This window comes from Solanum tuberosum, unplaced genomic scaffold, assembly GCF_000226075.1.
Source record: "Solanum tuberosum cultivar DM 1-3 516 R44 unplaced genomic scaffold, SolTub_3.0 scf00162, whole genome shotgun sequence".
NCBI lineage: Eukaryota > Viridiplantae > Streptophyta > Magnoliopsida > Solanales > Solanaceae > Solanum > Solanum tuberosum.
In genome coordinates, this window is record NW_006239088.1 from 223395 (window position 1) to 245806 (window position 22412).

A 22412-nucleotide genomic window follows, 5' to 3' on the forward strand; every position below is an offset into this window, starting at 1 on the left:
ATAAGAATTCTTTACCTCTTAAGACTTATCGGTTGTTTGACCTGGTATGGAATAAATAAAATTATTTGATGTATCCAGATATTTTATGAAATTAGTTATCTTAGGATAAAATTTTATCATTATAATACTAATGGCGGAATAAATTAAAAATATTCAAAACTTATAACTAAAACCCCTAATCAAATACAAAATAAAACAACTCTTTATTTTTTATCAAAATTATTATCCCCTTTTCTTCGTACCAAATGATTCTTGTTTGGTAGGATGCATTAAAAATAATGTACACATTAACCTTTTGAATTACTAATATTTTACTATATTATACAATTTTTCAACTTAACTTATGTCAGTATAACTAATACAAATATAAATAATAGCACATTTTTAATTCTAAAATGTAGAAGGTGTATTTATAATTGAACATTAAAAATAAACATAGCACTCCACATACCTTGGCTTCCTAGCAACGGCTCAAAATATCAAACAATGTTTTCTTGGCTCAGCCCAATTGGCTTATACGGCGGCTTCGTCCGTCGGTGTCTGACCGGCGCCGGCCTAACTTGTCAATCAATAGAAATCGACGATGAAACGACTATCCACTTTTGGGGTCCAAAATCATCAAAAATGAAACCATCACTTATCTTAATCCACGGATTTGGTCCTCACGGCGTTTGGCAATGGCGTCCACAGATTTCATTCTTCTCTAATGATTTCGATTTATACATTCCTAGCCTCGTCTTCTTCGGCCGTTCTACAACCAAATCTCTCCAGAGGTCAGAGGTTTTTCAAGCAACCTGCATCGTAAAGCTTTTAGAAAAACTTGGTATTGAAAAGTGTTCCATCATTGGGACTAGTTATGGTGGATTTGTTGCCTATCACATGGCTAAAATGTTGCCGGGAAGGGTAGAAAAGGTAATTATAGCAAGTTCGGCGGTTAATATTAAGAAAATAGATAACGATGGACTATTGAAAAGAGCTAATGTTGAGAAGATTGAGGATTTGATGTTGCCGGCGACGGTGACCCAGCTCCGGGTATCGATTACGGCGTCTACTAATCGGAGTTTGCCATATATGCCGGATTTCTTTCTCAATGATTTTATCAACGTGAGTTTATTTATTACTCATCCCTTCTACTTCTGAACTAATTTCATGTTTCAATTGATTAAATCTCGAAATTTCAACTCTCAGTTACATTTAAAATAGGACAATTAATTTGCAGCAATTGTTTAAAGAAAGTAATACTCTTCTTAATGCTATGGCTTTCGAGTTTCTTTAATTTTTTGGATTAAAATTTGAATTTGAATATTAATATTTGTGCTAAAAGATTTGCCTGAAAATATTACTACTATTTACATTTGATATTAAGAAATAATATTTTTAACTTTTTTAATGCAAACATAAGATGGTAAATATTTTTGGGATAGTGAGAGCAGGGTCAAAATGAGAGGTAACTGAACCAATAATTTATATCTTAAATTAGATATTTTATGTATATGTATTTTAAAATTAATCTGATATTTTCTGTTGGTTGTTCAAAATACCATAGTTTCTCACTTGATTGAATTTCTATCTTTATTTCTTTCCTTTTCCACTTTCATTTCGTTTCTCTTTCGGTCAAGATAATAATGAAAGAATACTAATCCAAGAGTTTGGTTGACTATTTTTTTTTGCGTAGCAGTTTTACATTTAATAGTAGGATATGTTTAATTGGAAGTTTGATCATTTGTTTTCATTAAAAGTAAGACGTTTGGACATGAATAAATATCTGAATATTTAAGATGTGCATTAAAATTAAAATATCTAAATATAAATACACATTTGAATATGTATTTATATTTAATGTCTAACGTATATTCTAGCTCTAGCTAATTAGCAGAATTAAAGATATTTTTTTTATGACCATAATTCAATTCTCTAACTCTTAAACCTTTAGCGTCACTCATGCTTTCGTATATATGTCACTTTCACAAAATATACTAACAATTATTCTATACAATGGTTCATCCTAGCCAAGTGTGATGACCCGCCACGTCATCATGCCACTTAAGCGTCAAATGACACAAAGTCTTTTATGTGGAAGACTTACATAGAAAGAAAACTAGTTTTTAGTGCAATATTCTAATTAAAGACAAAGATTTCCCTTGGAAGACGGTAGAATTCTAGAATAAGGACTTCTACAAAATTTATATCAATGTTGTGGATGACGCTTTGAGAAGGATATCTGAGCTTGCTTCCATCACCACAACTAGTTGTTACACTAGAGATGTTATTAAGGATGGTATGTAACACAGACCCGAAGCAAAGCAACTTATGGAGTTGGCAGTCTTTTATTCTTTTATGCACGACTCAACATATTCTCAAGTGGGTCTACATGCCTCTGTTTGGAGACACTAGGCAGAAAATTATGAAGGGAAGTCACAAAACGTTGTGGGTCAAGCACCTGAGCCAACATCACACAAAGGCCTTGATCTAATCAATTTATTATTTCCCGAGCATGCGTAATGATATTAAATGTTATGTGCATGCTTATCTTGTGTGCCAATAGAATAAAGAGGAACAACGACAACTCAGAGGACCTTTGGAGCCATTACTGATTGCACAACATCCATGGGAGAGTATGATGATGGACTTTATCACTTACTTGCCAAAGTTTGATGGATATAGGATGATAATGATTGTGGTGGATAGATTTTTGAAGTATGCAAGCTTAATGCCTGCCAGAACAAGTTGCACTACTAAAGAGGCTACCAAACTATTATTCAGGAACGTGATGATGTATTGGGTCTTGTCGACGCACATCTTAGCGATCAAGACCCGTATGTTATAGGAAACTTTTGGAGAGATTTGTTCAATATACTTGGCAGGCAGTTGCATTTTTCTCCGCTAATTTTTACCTGTAGATGGATGAATGGATGGAACGGGTCAATGCTTTGTTGGAGCCTGAGGCACTTTATGACTTCACATCAGAAAGATTGGGCAAGGCTCATAGACCTAACCCAATTCTCATATAACTTGAAACCAAGAGAGTTTATCGGGCTGACACCATTCGTGTTAGCCTAGACTATCAACTACAAACACCACATTCACTACTGCTCTTGTGCGTGGGCATGAGTTTATGGTCTTACCATATGGTCAAAGGGTTTGAGGAGCTACTTGACAGTGTTCTACTAGTACAAGGTAGTAAAGAAGGTGAATAAGTTTTCATACCGTAAATGTCGTCCCACATATTAAAAGGTTAAGGACATGGTTTTAGTGAAGTTTAACCAAAGACAATTTAAGGCACTATAAGATATGAACCAAAATTTTGTACGAAAGTATGAGGGATAGTTTAGGAACGTTGCCAAGGTGGGAAAGATTTCATATAAGCTAGAATTAGCACCTCATTTTAAGGTTCATTCCATCTTTCATAGTGTGCTCGAGCCATACCATGACAACAAAGATGATCCTAACCAAATTCAAATATGTTGGGCATTAGTTACCATCACCACATTGCATGATCGGGAGATTGCGTCTATCATTGACTACCAGGCCAAGAGAAAACAAGGGCATAAAGCCACTGCCATGTTTCCTATTCACTTAAAAAGGTCAATCATCAGAGGAAACCATGTGGGAGCGATATAAAGACTTTTGGCAATTCAAAGACAAGATCTAAGAATTAATGCACATTATCATGGTCATCTCAACATCATGTAGGGGATAGTGTGATGATTTATCACATCATCATGCCACTTAAGTGTCACGTGTTACAAAAGTGTCCATATGGAAAATTTATAAAGAAAGAAGACTAGTTTTTAGTGGAATATTCTAGAGACGAGGAGATTTTTCTTGGAAGATCTTAAAATTCCATGGATTTGCATGGAAGTCATTGAATTATTATGTTTGTGTAGAGAATTCTGGAATATTGAATTGTACACAATTTATATTATCTTAAGACTTAGATTATTTGCTTCAACATTTCCTTAATGATCTAGTATTGCACCCAAGAATGTGACCTAGGCACCCAAGGGTGTGGCCTAATGGTCAAATGAAGTGGTTGAGATTTATGAGGTCTTAGGTTCAAATTTCAGTAGAGACAAAAATACTAGGTGATTTTTTCCATCTATCCTAGCCTTGGTGACAGAGTTTCTTGGTACCTATTATTGGTGGGAGGTAGTAGGTATCCCATAGAATTAGTTGAGGTGTGCAAAAACTAACCTGGACACTACGATCATAAAAAATAATTAGCCCTCAAGTGAGTAGTATAAATAGATTAACATTCATTTGTAAAGGTATCATGCAAATCTTATAAGTTTTGAGCAATATAAAAACTTATCTTGACAATTCTCTTATGTCTTTCTTTAATTCAACATTTCCTTGGAAATCTAATATTAAAAAGTCTTACTTGACCTTGCAAGATCATGAAAATTTTGTGAGTGAGTTGTCGGTGTCACACAATGTGTTTAGTGGAAGTTTAAGTCCGTGACACAAATTCATCCAATTTTTTCTTACATTCTTCAAAGCCAGGTCCATTATTTCCTATAATAAATAACTCCAAAAAAATACTCATTTTTTCATAAATTTCCAATTGAGACGAAGAAAATTTTCTTTTCTTCCCCAATTTTTTTCTTTTAGTCAAAACTGATGTTGGGATGAAGAATTAGGAGCTCTAACATTTTTGTTGCCATCTAGATCTTTGGCTTCATCAAGGGTATCTATATCTATAGTAATAGATACAGAAAAGACAACATGTCAGGGACAAGTACAACTTGGACTCCGATCATGAACTCTTGTTGCAATAGAATTCTCAAAAAAATTATACACAAATTTGGAAAGGATAGAAGTGAAGTCTTTATATGTTTTTGCAATAGAAACATCAATTGAGATGTTGAAACTTCCACAGAAAGTGGATTCCACACCCAAGGCTGTATTTTATCCAAAATTCACAAGGTTGCTCGAAATAAGACTGGAAAATCCCCGAGGCCCAAATCAAGGATCCTTCTACACTAGACTCAACGCCCCAGAGCTAAAGGTACCATCAAAATTGCATTTTGAGGTCGTTTATCTGAGGTTTTGATCGAAGTCAACTGTTCAAGCTTTAAAAACTCCATTCCCATATATATAGGAAAGACTTAAACATCAAAACTATCACAAAACAGAGAAAATTATCTAAAGGGTCATTACAACATCCACTACTAAAAAGACTTTTGTCCTCGAAAGTAAAAGTCAAAAAGTACATGAAGTCTCGAATAGGCGGGGATACTGAACTCACATCTCATACTCGGTATCCCGATAGTGTCACGACCCGAGTCTAGGCCCGGATGCAACACGGTGTACTCGACCCCGAAGGGGTCTCATACAAGCCTCATAGAATTTCATTGCATTCGATATAGAAATAGTACGGAATTAAAACTCATTTAAATCCACAATATCAAACGTCATTAAAAGAGGAACTTGAAATACAACACAAGTCTAAATCTCACATGGCCAACTTAGACACAATCTTAAAGCATACTAGGGACACAATCCTTTACAATCGAAGCAACTACTAAAATGTCTAAAACATGAATAAAGGAAACTTAAAAGTCTTGTCCTCGAATCCATGAGGACATACCAAGTCTTGGAGGAAAAGCAGTCCAACACTTCAAACTAGCTAGAAGGAATCACTTGCCGGAACCTACACTTGTAGTAAAAACATGGAGAATATGGGTTAGTACACAGAAATGTACTAAGTATGATGACCATGCAAAACATGCTTTAAAAGGGGACATTTTGGTTGGAAACCATGAATTATGCCACTTTTTAGAAACATCATGTACAATAACATAAAAGACATCATATACAAGCACTAACGTCATATAAGTCATAACTTCACACTTAAACAATATCACATGGAAACCATTACCTTTACCTTGAACCTTCACCTCAAGCAACCCTTATGCTATGCCTTGTGCAATGCATGGATAGCATCTCATACCACATCCACACTAGGGCACCACATTTAGGTCACCTAAAGTGAACTTACCATTCATTTCCTTTCATCTTTAAGCCATATTCATACATAAAAGACACATCATTTCATAAGGCATGACAAGGGAACGTAACTCATAATACAACCCAAGTATAGCATATATATCATTTTAAGCATTTAAGAGCTAACATTCTTCAATTACTCCATTTAAGACACTTTCATGTCATAGCCATTAAGATTTAGAGAAACTCACTATGACCCTCTCAAGCCTACTCGTGCAATGTATAGGTACCCATACTACTACCTACACTTCGTAGAACCTATCAAGACCCACAATGAAAATCTCACATGATGGGAAGTAAGCGTTAACCGACATAGACCATGAGAGCTTGTCATGGAATCCGGTGTCATAAGTCCCCACACCGTAAAGAGGTGGTCTACTTGCCTAAGGAAGACCAGTTCATATAGCTTAGGTGGATCCACTAGCTAGACCTATGTGGGCACATAGTTTATGGGATAAGGTAGACGATCATTGAAACTTATGCCTAACTTTGGGGGAGTTTCCATCTAACCAAATCCACTCGGTGCTTAGCCTACATTCCCATAGTATAGTTCATTACCTTGACATTATAACATATGAGGGGTGCCATTGGCCTACCGACTCCAATTCATTCATTACATATGAAAGGGTGCCTTAAGCCTACCGATTCAAGGTACATTTAGGAAAGCTCATTAACTCTTCTTGAAAGGGTGCCCTAGGCCTACCGGTTCAAGACTCATCATTAACCTTCTTGAAAGTGTGCCATAGGCCTACCGGTTCAAGGCTCATCATTAACCTTCATGGAAGGGTGCCATAAGCCTACCGATCCGAAGGTTCATTATTAACATGAGTGAAAGGGTGCTACTAGCCTACCGATCCAAGGATTCAACAATCAACAATATAATCATTTATACAAGCAAATGAAGCATAAGCCCTACCCATTCAAGGTATATTGTATATTGAAGAATCCTTCATATTCTATCATTAACATTCATGAGTGTAAAATTGAGAAATAGTCTTTCAATAATAACACACTTACATTCATAACATGATCACATTAGCTTCATTGAATTCTCATTCATACAATGTCATGATAACACTTCCATTTCTCATACTATGTCTTCAAGGCCATGGTCACAATGTACATAATAAGTAAACACCTCCACCTTTCAAGTGGATCAACATCAAGTTAACAATTCTAAATCAACAAGTAGTTTCTCATATCTTGCCTTTAAGGCCATAAACCTCACATACCAATACACCAACAATGCACCATAAAATAAGCATGGGTAATGACATACTTCAACAATCTAAGCCATTTAAACAAGTTCTATTCGTATACATGCATTATCAAGCAACCCACTTCATAAAGGCATAAACTAGGAATAGAGAGAAATCATGGGTTCATGGAGTATTTTCATCTTAAATCATCAATACAACAACAATATAACAATAATATGCCATTAGAAACCTTTTAAAAACCATTTGGTGAAAGAACTCATGAGATTGAGTAAAACCCTAGATTTTCATGAACTTTGAATCTTTAAAAGTTTACTTTGAAGTTGACTCTAGGGTGAAAGCTAACCCTAGATGAAGGATCACCATACCTTTGTTAAGATTTCCCAAGAAATTTGATGAAGAAACCCTTGAATCCAAAACCCTAGCTCCCACTTCTTCTTCTTCCTTGAGTTAGAGAGAAAAATAGAGAGAGAGAACTTTGGGGATTTTATTTGGGGAAAAAAATGAGTGAATGACTAGTTTAAAAGACTTAAAACCTTATATTTTTATCATATAAGCCATTTAAAATCAAGACCACATAATAAAACATTAAAACGAAATTACCAAAAACCCCCAACTTGAGGCAGCCCAAAAGAGACGACGCCCAACTAAACCGGTCGTGAGGGGAACCACGGCTCGTTGTCGAACCCGTGGTCCTTGAGGCAGTGTGCCTCCCATCCTTGTCAAGCTCTCCAAGGCCAAGGCAAGTCCACGAAAGCTCCCACGATCTGTGGTTCACACCACGAGTCGTGGTGAAGCTCGTGGTCATGGGGCAGCCCCTAGGTTAAGTTGCCTTGCCTCCCTTGAGCCTAAGTGAACTCCAAGTTCACTTTCACGGACCGTCTAGGGCATCATGGCTCGTGGTGTTTCCCGTGAAATTTGGGACAGTAGCTTCCTCAACTTACAACATTTCCCAACAAGCTAAGGCAACCTCACGAACCTTCCCACGGCCCGTGGTCATGACCACGAGTCGTGAAGTGGCTCGCGAAGGGGTGCCTTGGCTTGGCACCAAACTTGAGCATGCTGCCTTGCCACCACGGGTGGCACCACGGCCCTCGTGGTCTTAGGAGGCAGTAGCTAGGACTAGTTTTAGGTAGCCTAGGTTCCCAAACCATGGCCTGCACCCAAAGCCCTTAGCCTTTGCCCTTAACTCAAGACATTAACCCCACGTTAAGGCTCTAGTTTAACCTATCATTTTCTGAGTCGTTACAGGTAGCCTCCTCAATTGGACGATGTCTCCATTGAATCTGAACAATAGGAATGACCCTCGTATGTAATTGCCTCACATGATCTCTAGCCTAAATAGCAACTTACTCCTCCACAAAGGTCAAATGATCAACTAAATGAACTGAGTCATACCTAAGTACATGGGACTCGTCAGGAACATACCGAAAAAGCATAGAAATATGAAAAACCAAATGGATAGGTAAAAATACAGGAGGTATGGGCAACTCATAAGCAACATCACCAATTTTCCAAGAAATCTCAAATGACCCTATATATCTTGGGCAAACCTTACCCTGCCTCCCAAATCTCATCACGCCCTTCATCGGAGATACTAAGAGAAATACCCGGTCACCAACTCCAAATCTTAAAGGTTCATGTCTACAGTCAACATAACTCTTATGCATGTCTTGTACTGACATAAGCCTATCATGGATCACCCGAACTCTGTCCAAAACCTCCTAAAGCAAATAAGTACCACGTAGCCTAGACTCTAAAGCCTCAAATCAACCAACCGAAGAGCAAAAATGCCTACCATATAAGGGCTTAAATGGATCCATATGAATAGTCGAATGGTAGTTGTTATTATACACAAACTCCGCTAAAGCTAAGAACTAATCCCATTGACCTCTAAAGTCCAATACATATGCTCGTAGCATATCCCCTAAAACCAAAATAGTATGCTCCGAAAGCCTGTCGATCTGTTGGTGAAATGTTGTGCTAAGGTCAACTCGAGTATCCAACTCCTCCTGAAAAGTCCTCTGGAAGCTAGAAGTGAATTGAGAACCCTATCCAATATAATAGACATAGGCACCCCATGGAAATTAACTACCTCTCGAATATAAATATGGGCCAACCTCTCAGCACCAAAAATGATTGAACGAGGATGAAGTGTGCTGACTTAGTCAATCGATCTACGATGACCCATATGTTATCAACACCTCTAGAAGGTTGAGGCAACCCCATAACAAAGTTTATAATGATGTATTCTCATTTCCACTTCAGAATGGGTATCTTTAGAACTCACCACCAGACCTCAAATACTCAGCCTTCACCTGCTGGCAACACAAGCAATGAGACACATAGTCCATAATATCTCTCCTCATACCACTCCACCAGTAATATTGTCTCAAGTTGTGATACATCTTCGATATGCTTGGATGAATACATTATCTAGAGTCATGGGCCTTGTGAAGAATCAATAGTATCAATTCCCAAACTCTAGGAACATAAATACGACCATCAAATCTCTAAACACCATCCACATCCAAGGTGGCCTTCCCAGCGTCACCTCACAACACTAGATCTTGAATAGCCACTAAGGCATCATCATGAAACTACCATCCACAAATTTGCTCTTCTAACGATGACTAAACCCCACTATTGGCTAGAATCCATCTAGAATCTAACACATTAAGGCAAGGCTTAAGTCATACACTGCCCCTTAAAGTTGTCCGCATAATTCACTTAGACACCTCAACTAGGACTTATACCTATTGAACACTTAAATTGTTCAAAACATATACCTATTAAACACAAAGTGCTTATGTGGCAAAATAAGTGTACCTCACCGCTGTTAAGCGCGTGAATAGGTTCCTATTTCATTTTTTAATTTTCTTTTTAGATAATTTGTTACTTTTTTCACACCTGCATACATTAACTAAATAACTATAAAAATAAATAAAAAATAAGCTCTTAATCAAGAAAAAGAAACAACCCCACCCCACACCCCTCTCTACCTGTCATCTTCTTCACTCTATCTTAAAAATCTCTTGCACTTCATTTTCGATCTACTTTTTTTTCTTCATTTTTTGTTAAAACGAAAACCTAAATCTGCTAAACTTAATTTGCTAGTTAAATTATTGGTTGTGTCATCCCCAATTAAACTTTTCAATGTCATATTATTTTTTTAAAAATCCGACCAAATTTCTTTGCCATGACCCCGCCACATCCCTTTTCCATACACTCCTTGATGATTATTTTTACTAGCGGCATTCCACAATGGAGTACTAATATTATCAAAAACTAAAATCAAATGCGTCAAAAATAATTCCGGCGAAATTCCATTTTTTCCGGTAAGACTAATACGAATATGAAATTATTTTCTTTCAAATTGTTAAAAAATTCAAATCCTAAAGAACTCACAACATAGAAGAAGAAAAAATAAATATGAGAATCTGAATTGATGATTGGAAAAAAAAGTGAAATTGAGAGAAATGACAACTAAATGTTGATGGATATCGGAATAAACGAGAGGGACAAGTGTATGAGTGGAAAAAAATACATTGAGACAAAAAAAGGTGGAACGAAGATGATTATCCTTGATTCTAGTCGCGGCGACTCTGTGCGTGTTCCGGTAAAGAGAGCGGAAGGATGGACGAAGGGTGGATGGGTGGGTTGGGTGGGGTGTTCTGGCAAAGATAAAAAAAGAGTTTTTCTTTTTTCTTTTTGTTAAAAACATAGTTTTTCTATTATTTTTCTTTTTAATTTTTTTTTTACTTTTTATTATGGACGAAATGTCGCATGTCTTTTTCTTATTTGTTACTATGCCACATCATTAGCAAGTGTATGACACGCGCTCTCTATTTTTAATTGATTGTCACACAGTGTTCAATAGGTATATTTTTTTAACTAATGAAGGTGTTCAATTGGAACAAGCCCAAGTTGAGGTGTCTAAGTGAATTATGCGGACAACTTTAAGGGGCCGTGTATGACTTAAGCCTAGGCAAATCATCTCATTGGCTAAACACTAAATTTCCAGATCCAAAAGGTTGCTTCAAAGCTAAAAAAAAATGGCTAGACTACCCATACTCACTGGCTTCCAGCTTAAGACTTCTGCTACCACATTTACCTTACCTGGATGGTATAGAATAAAGAGGTCATAGTCTTTCTAACCACTTAAAAGGGACATCAAGATGAGTCAACCGAGTCAAAGGTGTTGTAATCGATGAGAAACCCTTAACAAACTGTCTGTAGTAGTTAGCTAACCCAACAAAGCTCTGAATCTCAGTAACCAAGGTAGGCCTAGCCTAATCACGAATACCCTCAATCTTTGTGGGGTCAACAGTAATGTCATCCTTGGATAACACACGTCATGAAAATGTTACAGACTCAAGCCAGAACCCTCACTTTGAGAATTTGTCAGAAAGTCGTTGATCTCTAAGTCTTGAGCATAGTACTCAAATGTTGCTCGTGCTCTTGTCTGCTCCGTGAATATACTATACAATGAAGAAAGAGTATATATATGACCTTTAAACACATGTCAGCAAGTCCATGGATTTCTCTGGGGAATTGGTAAATCTAAAAAACATCATTGGGAACTTATAATGACCATAACAAGTCTTAAAAGTTGTCTTAGGGACGTCCGTCGCTCTAATCCTTAACTGATGGTAACCTAATCCCAAATTAATCTTAGAAAACACCACAATACTCTAAATCTGATTAAACAGGTCATTTTATATGAGACATATACACATATACATAGATCCATCCTTTTTCTTTAGAAACTGAACCAATGTACCTGAGTCAAAACATTTGGTTCAATGAGTTCCTGGTCTAAGAAATCCTGAAGCTAAAGACTGAGTTCTTTATGCTTCACAAGAGCCGTAGAGTAAGGCGGAATAGAGATATGATGAGTGTCTGACTCAAAATGAATGGAAAAATCGATATCATGCTGAGGAGAAGGTCAGGTAGGTCGGAAAGGAAGACGTCTATGAACTCTCGCACAATAGGAAATGCTTGGTATCCCTCCTGCCATGCCACCAGAGGGATACCAATCATGGATATGGTAACATTCTTCGCGAAGTACTTTAAGACCGCGCGATATGGGTATAACCAGTTCATGCCTAGAATAACATCACAATCAAGCATGTCCAATACAATAAGGTTTGCCCAAGTGTCACCCATATGAATAGTCACCAAATAGGATCTATACACCTGATTCATTACTAGAGACTCAACCACGGAAGTCGAAACACGTAATGAAGTTTCTAGAGTCTAAGAAGACAACCCTAACCGAGAAGCATAGTAAACAGATACAAAGGAACAAGTTGAACTTGGATCAAATAAAGTTGAGGTAAGCTGTTAGCATATGAAAATTGTACATGTGATGACAATGTCTAATGCCTCAGCCTCCACCCTCGCTGGGCTACATATAGGTGGCCATGTCTGCCTCTGAACTGAGCATCTAATTTACCTCCTACCCTACCTGTTCAGAATCCTCTTCAATTCCCCTGGTGATCACTGTGGTGATTCTGACCCTAAGTACTGCCTCTAGTAGAAAGTGCTACTACTGAAACTGACTAAGTTATCTGTGAAGTAGGCGTAATCATCCCTTGCCTGGGACACTCTTTGGATAAGTGGTCAAACTCAGCACAATCAAAATAACCTGAGAAGCACAACTTTGAGAAGATCGACCACCAAGGCCTAAAGAACACAAATGTGAGCCTCTCAAACACTCACCAAAACCCGCACCACCATAACTATACTACTCGCTCTCTGCATTCTAGAGCGCCGCCTGAACAAGATGGCTAGATTGACCCTGGTGCTGGTAGCTAACTAGATCTACCATAATGGTTCCTATCCTTGGGCTGAGAATCACTATAGTTGTCTTGGTGTCGAGCTCTCTTGTCATTGTCCCCTTTGGCCTAGTGACAGAGCTCCTCATAGCATGAACACGATTAACAACATTCAAGAAAAATATTCTCGCTAAAGCCATAGACTCAGTCTCAATGCGCAATTGCAATCTCAACCTACGAACAAAGCAACAAACCCTTTCCTACTCACTAGGTAGAATCATGGTAGCATGCTTGTAAAGCTCGTGGAATCTAGTCTCATATTCTAACACAATCATGGATCCCTACTCCATCCTAGTAAACTGATGTTTGAAATGATCTCTAACACTCATTAGCACAAACCTAGGAAAGAAGCCTCTCAGAACTCTATTCATATCACATGAGGGGATCCAACTAGTCTACACTTCATCAAGGTCCTGCATCACTGCCTTGCTGGTCCATCAAGCTGATATTAGTAAAGTCTGCTCATCTCGACATTACTAGGCCCAAGGTATACATTTTATCTCTGTAGGTTGTCAAGAACTCGTGGGTGTCCTCCCCTATAGCCCCAGAAAACCTCAGATAAGTCAATCTCAAAAATAGTTCGAGCATTTTATGTTCCTCTGATGGCATAGCTCCTAATGCGATGACTGGTTGGGTGGCGATGGGTGCTAGTGGCGCCTCAACCTTAGGAGTTGCTACTATCAGTTGAACCTATGGTTCTGGTATAACTTGAGCTTGGGCCTGTTGCATGCCCTCAAGTACGGTCAATAACTGAGTAATAGCTGCCTGCAATTCTGTCCATAGTTGACCCGGGTGGTGGCTAGGCTGGTCTCGACCCCACCGACGGTAGAGCAATAAGAGATAGCTGAGGCTTTACAACTAAATTTATGGTCTCTTTATCCTAATCCTTATCTGGTGTTACATCTCATGCACGACCTTGGGGTCGGTCTCGACTCCTAGCTGGGGCTCTACCTAGTAGCTCGGGAGCATCACCCCCAGTTGATGAACCTCGCAGGCGGGCCATCCTATGAAAGAGTGAAACAACAAAGATTCTATAAACCAATTAAAACAATCAACACATGATAAAGGATCAAAAGAACCTTCATATGATGTCATGTAGCATACATAATATAGGATATAAACATCTTCACACCGATCTGCAGGACTCTACTAGACATTAGCTTTTGTACCAACAACACTAACAAACTTGGAGCTGTGATACCAACTATATCACGACTTGAAAACTCTAGCCATGATGTCACCTATTAATTCCCACTGGTAGGTTACCCAAACCATATCCCCGAATGAAAAATGACGAGCATATAGGTAGAAACTTTAAAACAACGGTAAGATAATCAACAAAACAAATAACTAAATAGCGGAAAAAAGGGAATGACATAAATATATACAATAATACATGATCCAATCCCACAATCATAAAGCTACTATAATGGGCATAAGTTCCAAAATAAGTAAAAATAAGTTTAGATTTGTCTTTAATACAAAGACTAGCCAAATCTATATATAGATGGAGACGAGTCAAACTAAGATGCCATCAGCTCACCCTAAATCTCCGGATGTCCCTACTGTTGTAAAAGATCAATGTTGTCGGCCGATGCTCGGATTTGTATCAGGAAAAATAGATGCAGTGTAACATGAGTTCCAAAATAATAGGTACCAGTAGGCATCATAGGCCGACTGAGCTTGGAAAGCAAATACATAATGAAAGTGAGGAAATAAATGATAGCTACGAGTCAGATGAATAGTACAATGACAAAAAGTCCAACTACGGGCCTCAATAGCCTAACATAATATAGAGTGATAAAGTAATGTTGCTAACTTTAACATAATTGTACCCATATAAGCTCAGAAGGTACACTCGTGCACAATTGAAATGAAAACTACTTAAACGGGCCCTCATAAGTCTGATGAGTACACAAAAGAGCTAACATAATTCCAAACTAATATTTGATAAACTTCTATTATTGGAGAAACCAAAACTCAGACCTCGAACCGCAGCTAAGGTATCCTAAATACTCCCAGTAGAACCATACTGTCAAGAACTGAGCACACACCTTGAATCGCGACTAGTAAACATATGCCTTGACCATGAACTGTGGCTAGTAGACGTACTCTCAAACCTCAAGTCGTGGCTAGTAGTAGTGGGCCCATACATTGAACTGTGGCTAGTACACTCTGAAGAACTCCATAATCACATGTTCATCATCATGCGGGAATATACCATAAAACAAAACCACCTTCAAAGTCACAAGGGACCCATTCCAACTTAAAACCCATGACCTGATCCAATGTTACCAACAAGGCCTGAAATCACAATAAAAACACGTCAAGCCATATCATAGGGAGTTATGGATGAAAGTTCAATAAGAGTAGAGTTGTCATTGAGCTAAGGATTCATACTATCAGACCCAAGTCTGCTATATCAGTCTAAATAGAGTTAGAATCGTTCGAAATGTCGTCGATAGTTTTCTAAGGCACACAATTCAAAATAACAATTTTCTATGGAAATCACTAGTCTAAGCCTAGACTAAGGCCAAGAATACTTAGAAATGACAGTGCGAAAGATATAAGACAACAACATGGCATGATAAACATCACAATGAGGTAAAACATGCTTGAATCCCCTGAAAATACCAAAATATTGAAGCTAAGGCAGGAATTCTATCAACTAAACATGAGTCATGCTAAGCACCCTCCCAAAACTAGCTAAACATCATGTTAAAGCCAACACAAGTACAATCTAAGATCGGTAAGCCATAGCCTGCAAAGATGATCACACGCGCTCCAAAATCTTACTAAATCAAAGCTTTACCCTTTTAAAATGCCTTCGATCTCTTCCATTCTATCAAATGTAATATCATAACGTCATTACAGATGTTTTGATACCCATTTTTCAACAATTGAAGATGAACTAAAAATGAGTTAAAACAACATTGTGGGACTCACGCAAGAAATCCTGAAATTGACTCCGACAATAGGTCCCATTTGGCTCAAGGAGCTCGTGCCCCGAAGACCAACACGATTCAAGCTCAAAATTGCGCTAAGGCAGTCTTGCACCAACATGATCAACAAAACACTTGAAGACTAAAAATTGAGGAGAGGAAAGAAAACTTACGAGTTTAGATGTGTAATCAATGACCTTCCCAATGCCTCAAGGCAATCCCACAGCTAATCCCAACAATAAACACATATTTCCCACACAAATGAGCCCTCTAAAGTCCTACAATTAAATTAAAACTTAGAGAAAATGAGGGCTAAAAAGGATAAAACCACAAGCAATAACCGCTAAATCGGTCACTAAGCTGCTTAATTGGCCCCACTAAAATGGTGCCTTGGCTGCTAAAGCGGCGAGGCCCTTGCTGGTGGGCTTTGCTAAAATGGCTCCCTGACCGCTAAATTAACCAATGCTAAATCGGTGCCAGGGCAGCTAAAGCGGCTAAACCCTAGTAGGTGGGAGTCTCTATCCCTGGTTTCTAAAGCGGCTAGGACCTTGCTGGAAAGTGTCACTAAAGAGGTTTCCTAGCTACTAAAGCAACTAGTGCTTAAGTGGTGCCAGGATTGCTTGGACTGCTACACTCCACTTTTTAGAAAGAAGGGCCTACGACATAAGGCAACACACATACCAACAAATTTAGCAAAGTCCTAACGGACTCCACTCTGGTGCTCGGGATTGGCTCGGAAACCTGCACGCACAAACAAACTATAATACCCACCAAATTTGGTATTTCAGACTCAACAGAGATGTAAACCATCCAACAAAGGTCGTCTAGTAAAAAACTGGGTCCCACACTCAAGGCTCTATTTTAGCCAAAATCCACAAAGTAGCTCGAATAGATTTCAGAAGCCTTGGGACCCAAACCAAGGGTCCTTCTAGACAAAACTCAATGCTATGGAGCTAAATGAACCATCAGAATTGCATTCTTATGTAGTTTGGTCTGATGTTTTGACCGAAGTCAACCGTTCAAGCTTCAAAATATAAAAACTTGCATAAAAATCAAATGAACGACCTAGTGACCGAACTGTCAGTTCCAAAAAGTCATAAATGAGTTAGGGTCTCTATAGGAATGCTCTAAATTCTGAAACCATCACAAAATAGAGAAAATAATTTCAGCCATCTGGGGTCATTATATGATGTCGCTATAGTTGAGGTCGCTATATGATGTTGTTTAAATAATTTCTGCCGACTAGGCGTTTTGGGAATTAGAATGTAAAGGGGCATTTTTGTGTAATTAATTTAGTTTTAGGTTCTATTTTATACTTGTCCTTTATTGAAAAAAAATGAATTTGATGGATTGGTTTTGAATGATTAAGATTCAAGCCTCTATTAAATGCATGTAAATAAGACCTTAGTGGTGTATGTATCAACTATATATTTTCACTAATTTTTCATATAAAAGATATTTTAGTAAAATAATAATAAATGTTGTGTTGTCGATTTATGGATGAATCAATAATCTAGTGGGAATAATTTTCTGTTGATGGATAACAAGAACCGTAAGGAATGATCTCTATCAAGTTTGATTTTATTTTTGATAGTTATCAATATATAACATTCGACCATCTAATTTATTAAATATGATCGAAGTATATATTACCTTATACTCAGTTATATATAATGTGTATAGATTTGTATATGTATGTATATTATATATATATATATATATATATATATATATATGTTAGTATAAAATATATACACACTATTTACACTATGTACATATGTTATAAAATGGATGACCCAAACATATTGAATTGTAGTTTTCTCTTTATTCTAGTTACTACTATACTAAAGCATGGGAAGTTGCATCTGTCAAGAAAATTTCTAGTTTGGTAGGTATAGTTTTTTTTTTTTTTCATTATATATAACGAGCTTTTGTGGACCACTTTTACAAGTGGAGTAATTAACTTAATTTGTTCAACAACATGGTCATCCTATTTCAAAAATAATAAATAATTGAATATTTATGTATTATACATTTTGTGGTTCCATTTATAGATAGATTTGCATGAAATATATTATCTCCCTATGTCTAGAAAAATGTAAAACATAAAATTTGCATAATTGAAACTAAAAGTTGTCATGCAGAAATTGTATCTTGAAAACAGGAAGGAAAAGTTGGAACTGTTAAATGGGTTAAGCATTGGAAGAGATGACACAGTAGATAATATAACTCCACTTCAACAGGTACATTTTATTTTATTTGAAAATAAAATGTCAAGTGATTAATTAGTATTTATTTTTTTGGTTGGTAACATAATTATTTGTAGCATTAATATGTATCTTTATTGGTGTGTGTATGTAGGAAGTATTAATTGTGTGGGGGGAGAATGATCAGATATTTCTACTTGAAAAGGCAACTGAACTCAAAGAGTATGTATTCTCTCACTCAATGATCTTTAGCGGCAATTAATTAATAGAAATAATTTAACTGCCGCTAAATATAAATTTTTAGTGGCAATTATCATTCTTTTAAATATCTCTAAAACCTCTAGCAACCTTGAATCTAATGGCAATTAAATAATGCTGATAAAGGTTAACACTCTTTATTAAAATGCTTATTTATTATCGCTCAAAATTATTTTTGTTATTGTATCTCTCTACCAACTCGTATTTATTTTATCTTCACATTGATCGATCGATGCACTATGGCTATAGTAAATGCATTAATATAAAATAATCTACAATCTATTGTTATCTATCTATCGATATATAAAATAAGTTTCTGAAGTTGTGTCAGAAAATAACTTTTGAAACTTCAAGTTATGTTTAGATATGTATTTTACTTGAAAATTTTTTTTGGCAATCTTTGATTCATCTATATACAATGCAGGCTTCTTGGGGAAAAGGCTAGATTGGAAGTCATTAAAAATGCCTCTCATGTGCCCCAACTCGAGCATGGGGCCAAGTTCAACAAAATAGTTAACGACTTCTTGTGTGGTTCAGATGATTAATTAATTAATTAGACTGCTTATTACTAATTTTTGTATTTCCTTGTCTACAAACTCAAGTACTAATTTGAAAAGATTTATGGATTGTTAAAATTTTATAAGACAATTGCAGCTTTGAAAGATTTTGTAAATAAGATGATTCACCGCCATTTTGCACTTTATTTAACATTTTTATGGAAAATAACTTTTCTATCTCGCAACCATGCATTCACATATATTACGTTATAATAATTGTAATATTATTAACCATGCATTTAAATATATTATGTTATAATAATTGTGATGGTTAAAAGTCTAAGTGGGAGATAGTTGGGATACATACTATTAATCATGGAATTTACATCATTAATCATGTATTTATATATTGTATTTATTATAGAATAATTGTTTATTCAGTTTTAATAAAAAAATTAATAGATCATATATTTATTACATCATGTTTGTTTACTTATATAGTGGATAATTTAGTGTATAGAGTTTTAGCTTATACACAAAAGATTAAATCACCAGTTCTAATATATATAAAGTTTTTGTTCACAATCTAAGATGGAAATTGAACCCCTTTTTGGAGGGTTTTTCCAATTGAAGTGACACTACTGAAAAGGGATTATTTTGTTTGTTGAGTCTTATTAATAATGGCCTAAGTCCAAATAGAGTGATCATGGCATGAGTGATTCTTTCCTCCATTTTAAATTTTATAACATAAATCAATAATCTCATTTAATATGTTAATCCATCATTTTCTACAATATAGTAAGGACTTTTTGCCGTCATATTAACAAAGTTCTCAATTAAGCAAAAACATATTAAAGTATGTCTATTTATGAGAAAATCTATTTTGCAATCATATTTGATATAACATTGCTTTAGTATTTGAATTCTAAGATCTTCAAATCTTACCAATAGTAGCTTATTGAAGGTTCTCATAGTAATTTCATTTTGCATACTTTATTTTCTGTCCACTTTGCGATTGACAATTTATCAATGTATGTAAATTTATTTTAATTGAAATAGAATCCACATTCAATTGCTTAGTTTGCAGTGGACTATTTATCTTTGATGGTTTTATGAGTGTTGCATAATTATCTATGAATTTTGATTGTTTTACTAGGCCCGTGGGAGATTTTAAAATGGCTGAAGAATTTAGAAAAATAAATTGAGATGTTGAGGAAATGAAGAGTATATATGTGGCTAGAGAATGGAGATGGTTGGCCACAGGCCATAGCCATATTAGGGTTACACAAATTTACATTTTTCGTTTATGGGATTCGAGAGAGAATAGAGTGACATACGTAGGGATGGCAATGAGACGGGACGGATTATAGTGCAGTGCGGGTTAGAACTTTTGCGTGGCGGGTACGCGAGTTGGATTTTTTTTATTTTTGTCGTCCATTTCTTGAAACTGAAATCTTCCCAGCTAAAATTTATCAATACTCAAGAGCTGAAAGTTGGAATTTTAATACTCTATCAGTCACTAATTGCTGACCAAGAATATCAAATAGCAACAACACACTTGATTCCTAGCCATTCTTGATAAATTTCTTCTATTTTTAACTCCAATTTTACATTACCGTTTTAGGTAATCCTTCAAATTCTTGATTGTCTCTTTTCATTAAGTGGGTATGTAGTTTTTCTCATTATTTGATCCCAATTATAGTTCTGATTATAAAAATATTGTTCTTTGAATGTATTGTTACACTTAGCAGTAGCTAGTGAAAGATTTTACATACTCGTTAATGAAATTAGATTGTTATTTTATTAAAATTGACACAATTCACCTTTTACATATGAATGAAAAATAAAAATGGTTGTCACCACATAAAATGTTAGAAGCAAAAGAATGTTGCGGGTTTAAGCGGGGTGGAGTGGGGCGGGGGTAAAAACAATAAAGTGTGATATGCGTAGTGGGGCCGGCCCAACCCAATCCGTTATTGGGGTACGGTTGGGATAATAAAATTCAAATCCATTTAAAACTAGGGCTTATAATCCTGACCCATATAAGCTCTTGTCCCTTGAGGCTTGATCGGGGCCGGGCTGGGGTCGGTCCATGGGCCAAAACTTTTTATTTAAGGGTAACTTACAATAATATATAATCTAATTACTTAAATACACGATATGTTGTAATATTATGAATCTTATCAGATTTGGTACGTCCAGATACATGTATATCGGAATATATGGACTCAAAATTAGGTTAATTTGTTTTAGATACACTATTTCCAAGAAGATTCGCATGTATCTAGGATACATAGACAAATCCCGCGCCCTCGCCTCCCTCCCATCTTGCTTGTCACTCTCTTATCTCGCTCGCATATCTGATATGTGAGATACATGCTAATTACACCAAATATTTTGCTAGTATTATTGAAACAACACCATTGTTTGCCATATTTGATTTGAAAATCTTCTCATTTTCTTGATGTTATAGAATTATAAGTTTGAAAAGAAAAAAACAAAAAAAACATGGGCTAGCCCACCCTAACCTCGGCCCTTTTAGGGTTGGTTTGGGTTGAGCAATTTCAGTCCCTTCCAAATGAAGGGTCGGCCCGCCCTAGCCCTTCAAATTCCTTGGCCCGCGAGGCTTGGTCAGAGTGGGGCTGGGCCAGCCATTTTTGATAGCTCTATATATGCGGGACGAAGTGGGGCGGGAAAAAGTCTTTGCGGGTGTATGCGGGCTTGCCCCGCACCCGCACCGCTGTTAGGATTTTGTCCTGATTTTCTTTCTTACCATATTTAAGTTTTAATTTTACCTTGAAAGAAAGTTAAAACATTACCATGATTGTTTTTACTTTTTCTAAAAGGAAAATATAATTTTCTTTCATATTTGGTTATTCTTTCCTTAGAAGAAAAATTTGAAACTCTATAAATTGAAGACCCCTCTTCTCATATCAAGAACACAATATCATCCACAATATAAACGTTTAAGTTAGTTTAGTTTATGGGGAGATTATTCTCTCAATAGAGTTTATGTTTTTTTAATTAGTTTTCAATATTTAGGTCACTTCACCAAACCATATCAATAATATGATTTTAGTATTTATTTTTTTATTTATCATCTAATTTATCAGTATTTTGATTTGTAATTATAAACTTCCGCATGGTGTCGTAATAAGTTTCGAATCCAACAAATTTTGTCAAGAAAATCCAGTCAAAAAGGGAGATTTGTTACGATTTTACCCTATTTTTCTTACCTTATTTGAAGTTTTAAAATATTTAAATTATGAGGGTGATGATTAGTAAAGTAATATATTTTATCAAAAAACATCACGTAAATTGTATTTCAAAATATTTAAAGAATTAATTCTCATTAACCTATTATAGTTGAAGGTTTTTGTAGGAGAGAAAAATGAACAAAAGTACAACATTGAAAATTGATAAATTGTTGATCAAGAGGTGT

The 22412-nt window shown here is 36.2% G+C and overlaps 1 protein-coding gene across 1 annotated transcript; it reads left to right on the forward strand.

Moving 5' to 3' along the window:
- Positions 1-417: 417 nt before the first annotated feature.
- On the forward strand, positions 418-19174 carry LOC102594022 (epoxide hydrolase 4). The gene is made up of 4 exons (XM_006353782.2): positions 418-1104; positions 18153-18251; positions 18370-18437; positions 18898-19174. The coding sequence occupies exons 1-4, from the start codon at positions 487-489 to the stop codon at positions 19016-19018; spliced, it is 906 nt and encodes a 301-aa protein (XP_006353844.1). The 5' UTR covers positions 418-486; the 3' UTR covers positions 19019-19174.
- The last annotated feature ends 3238 nt before the right edge of the window (positions 19175-22412 follow it).

Coding starts and splice junctions, on each gene's coding strand:
- LOC102594022 (XM_006353782.2), top strand. CDS start 487: ATGTTTTCTTGGCTCAGCCCAATTGGCTTATACGGCGGCTTCGTCCGT. Junction 18,252..18,369: donor ATATAACTCCACTTCAACAG/GTACATTTTATT, acceptor GTGTGTATGTAG/GAAGTATTAATTGTGTGGGG. Junction 18,438..18,897: donor AAGGCAACTGAACTCAAAGA/GTATGTATTCTC, acceptor TATACAATGCAG/GCTTCTTGGGGAAAAGGCTA.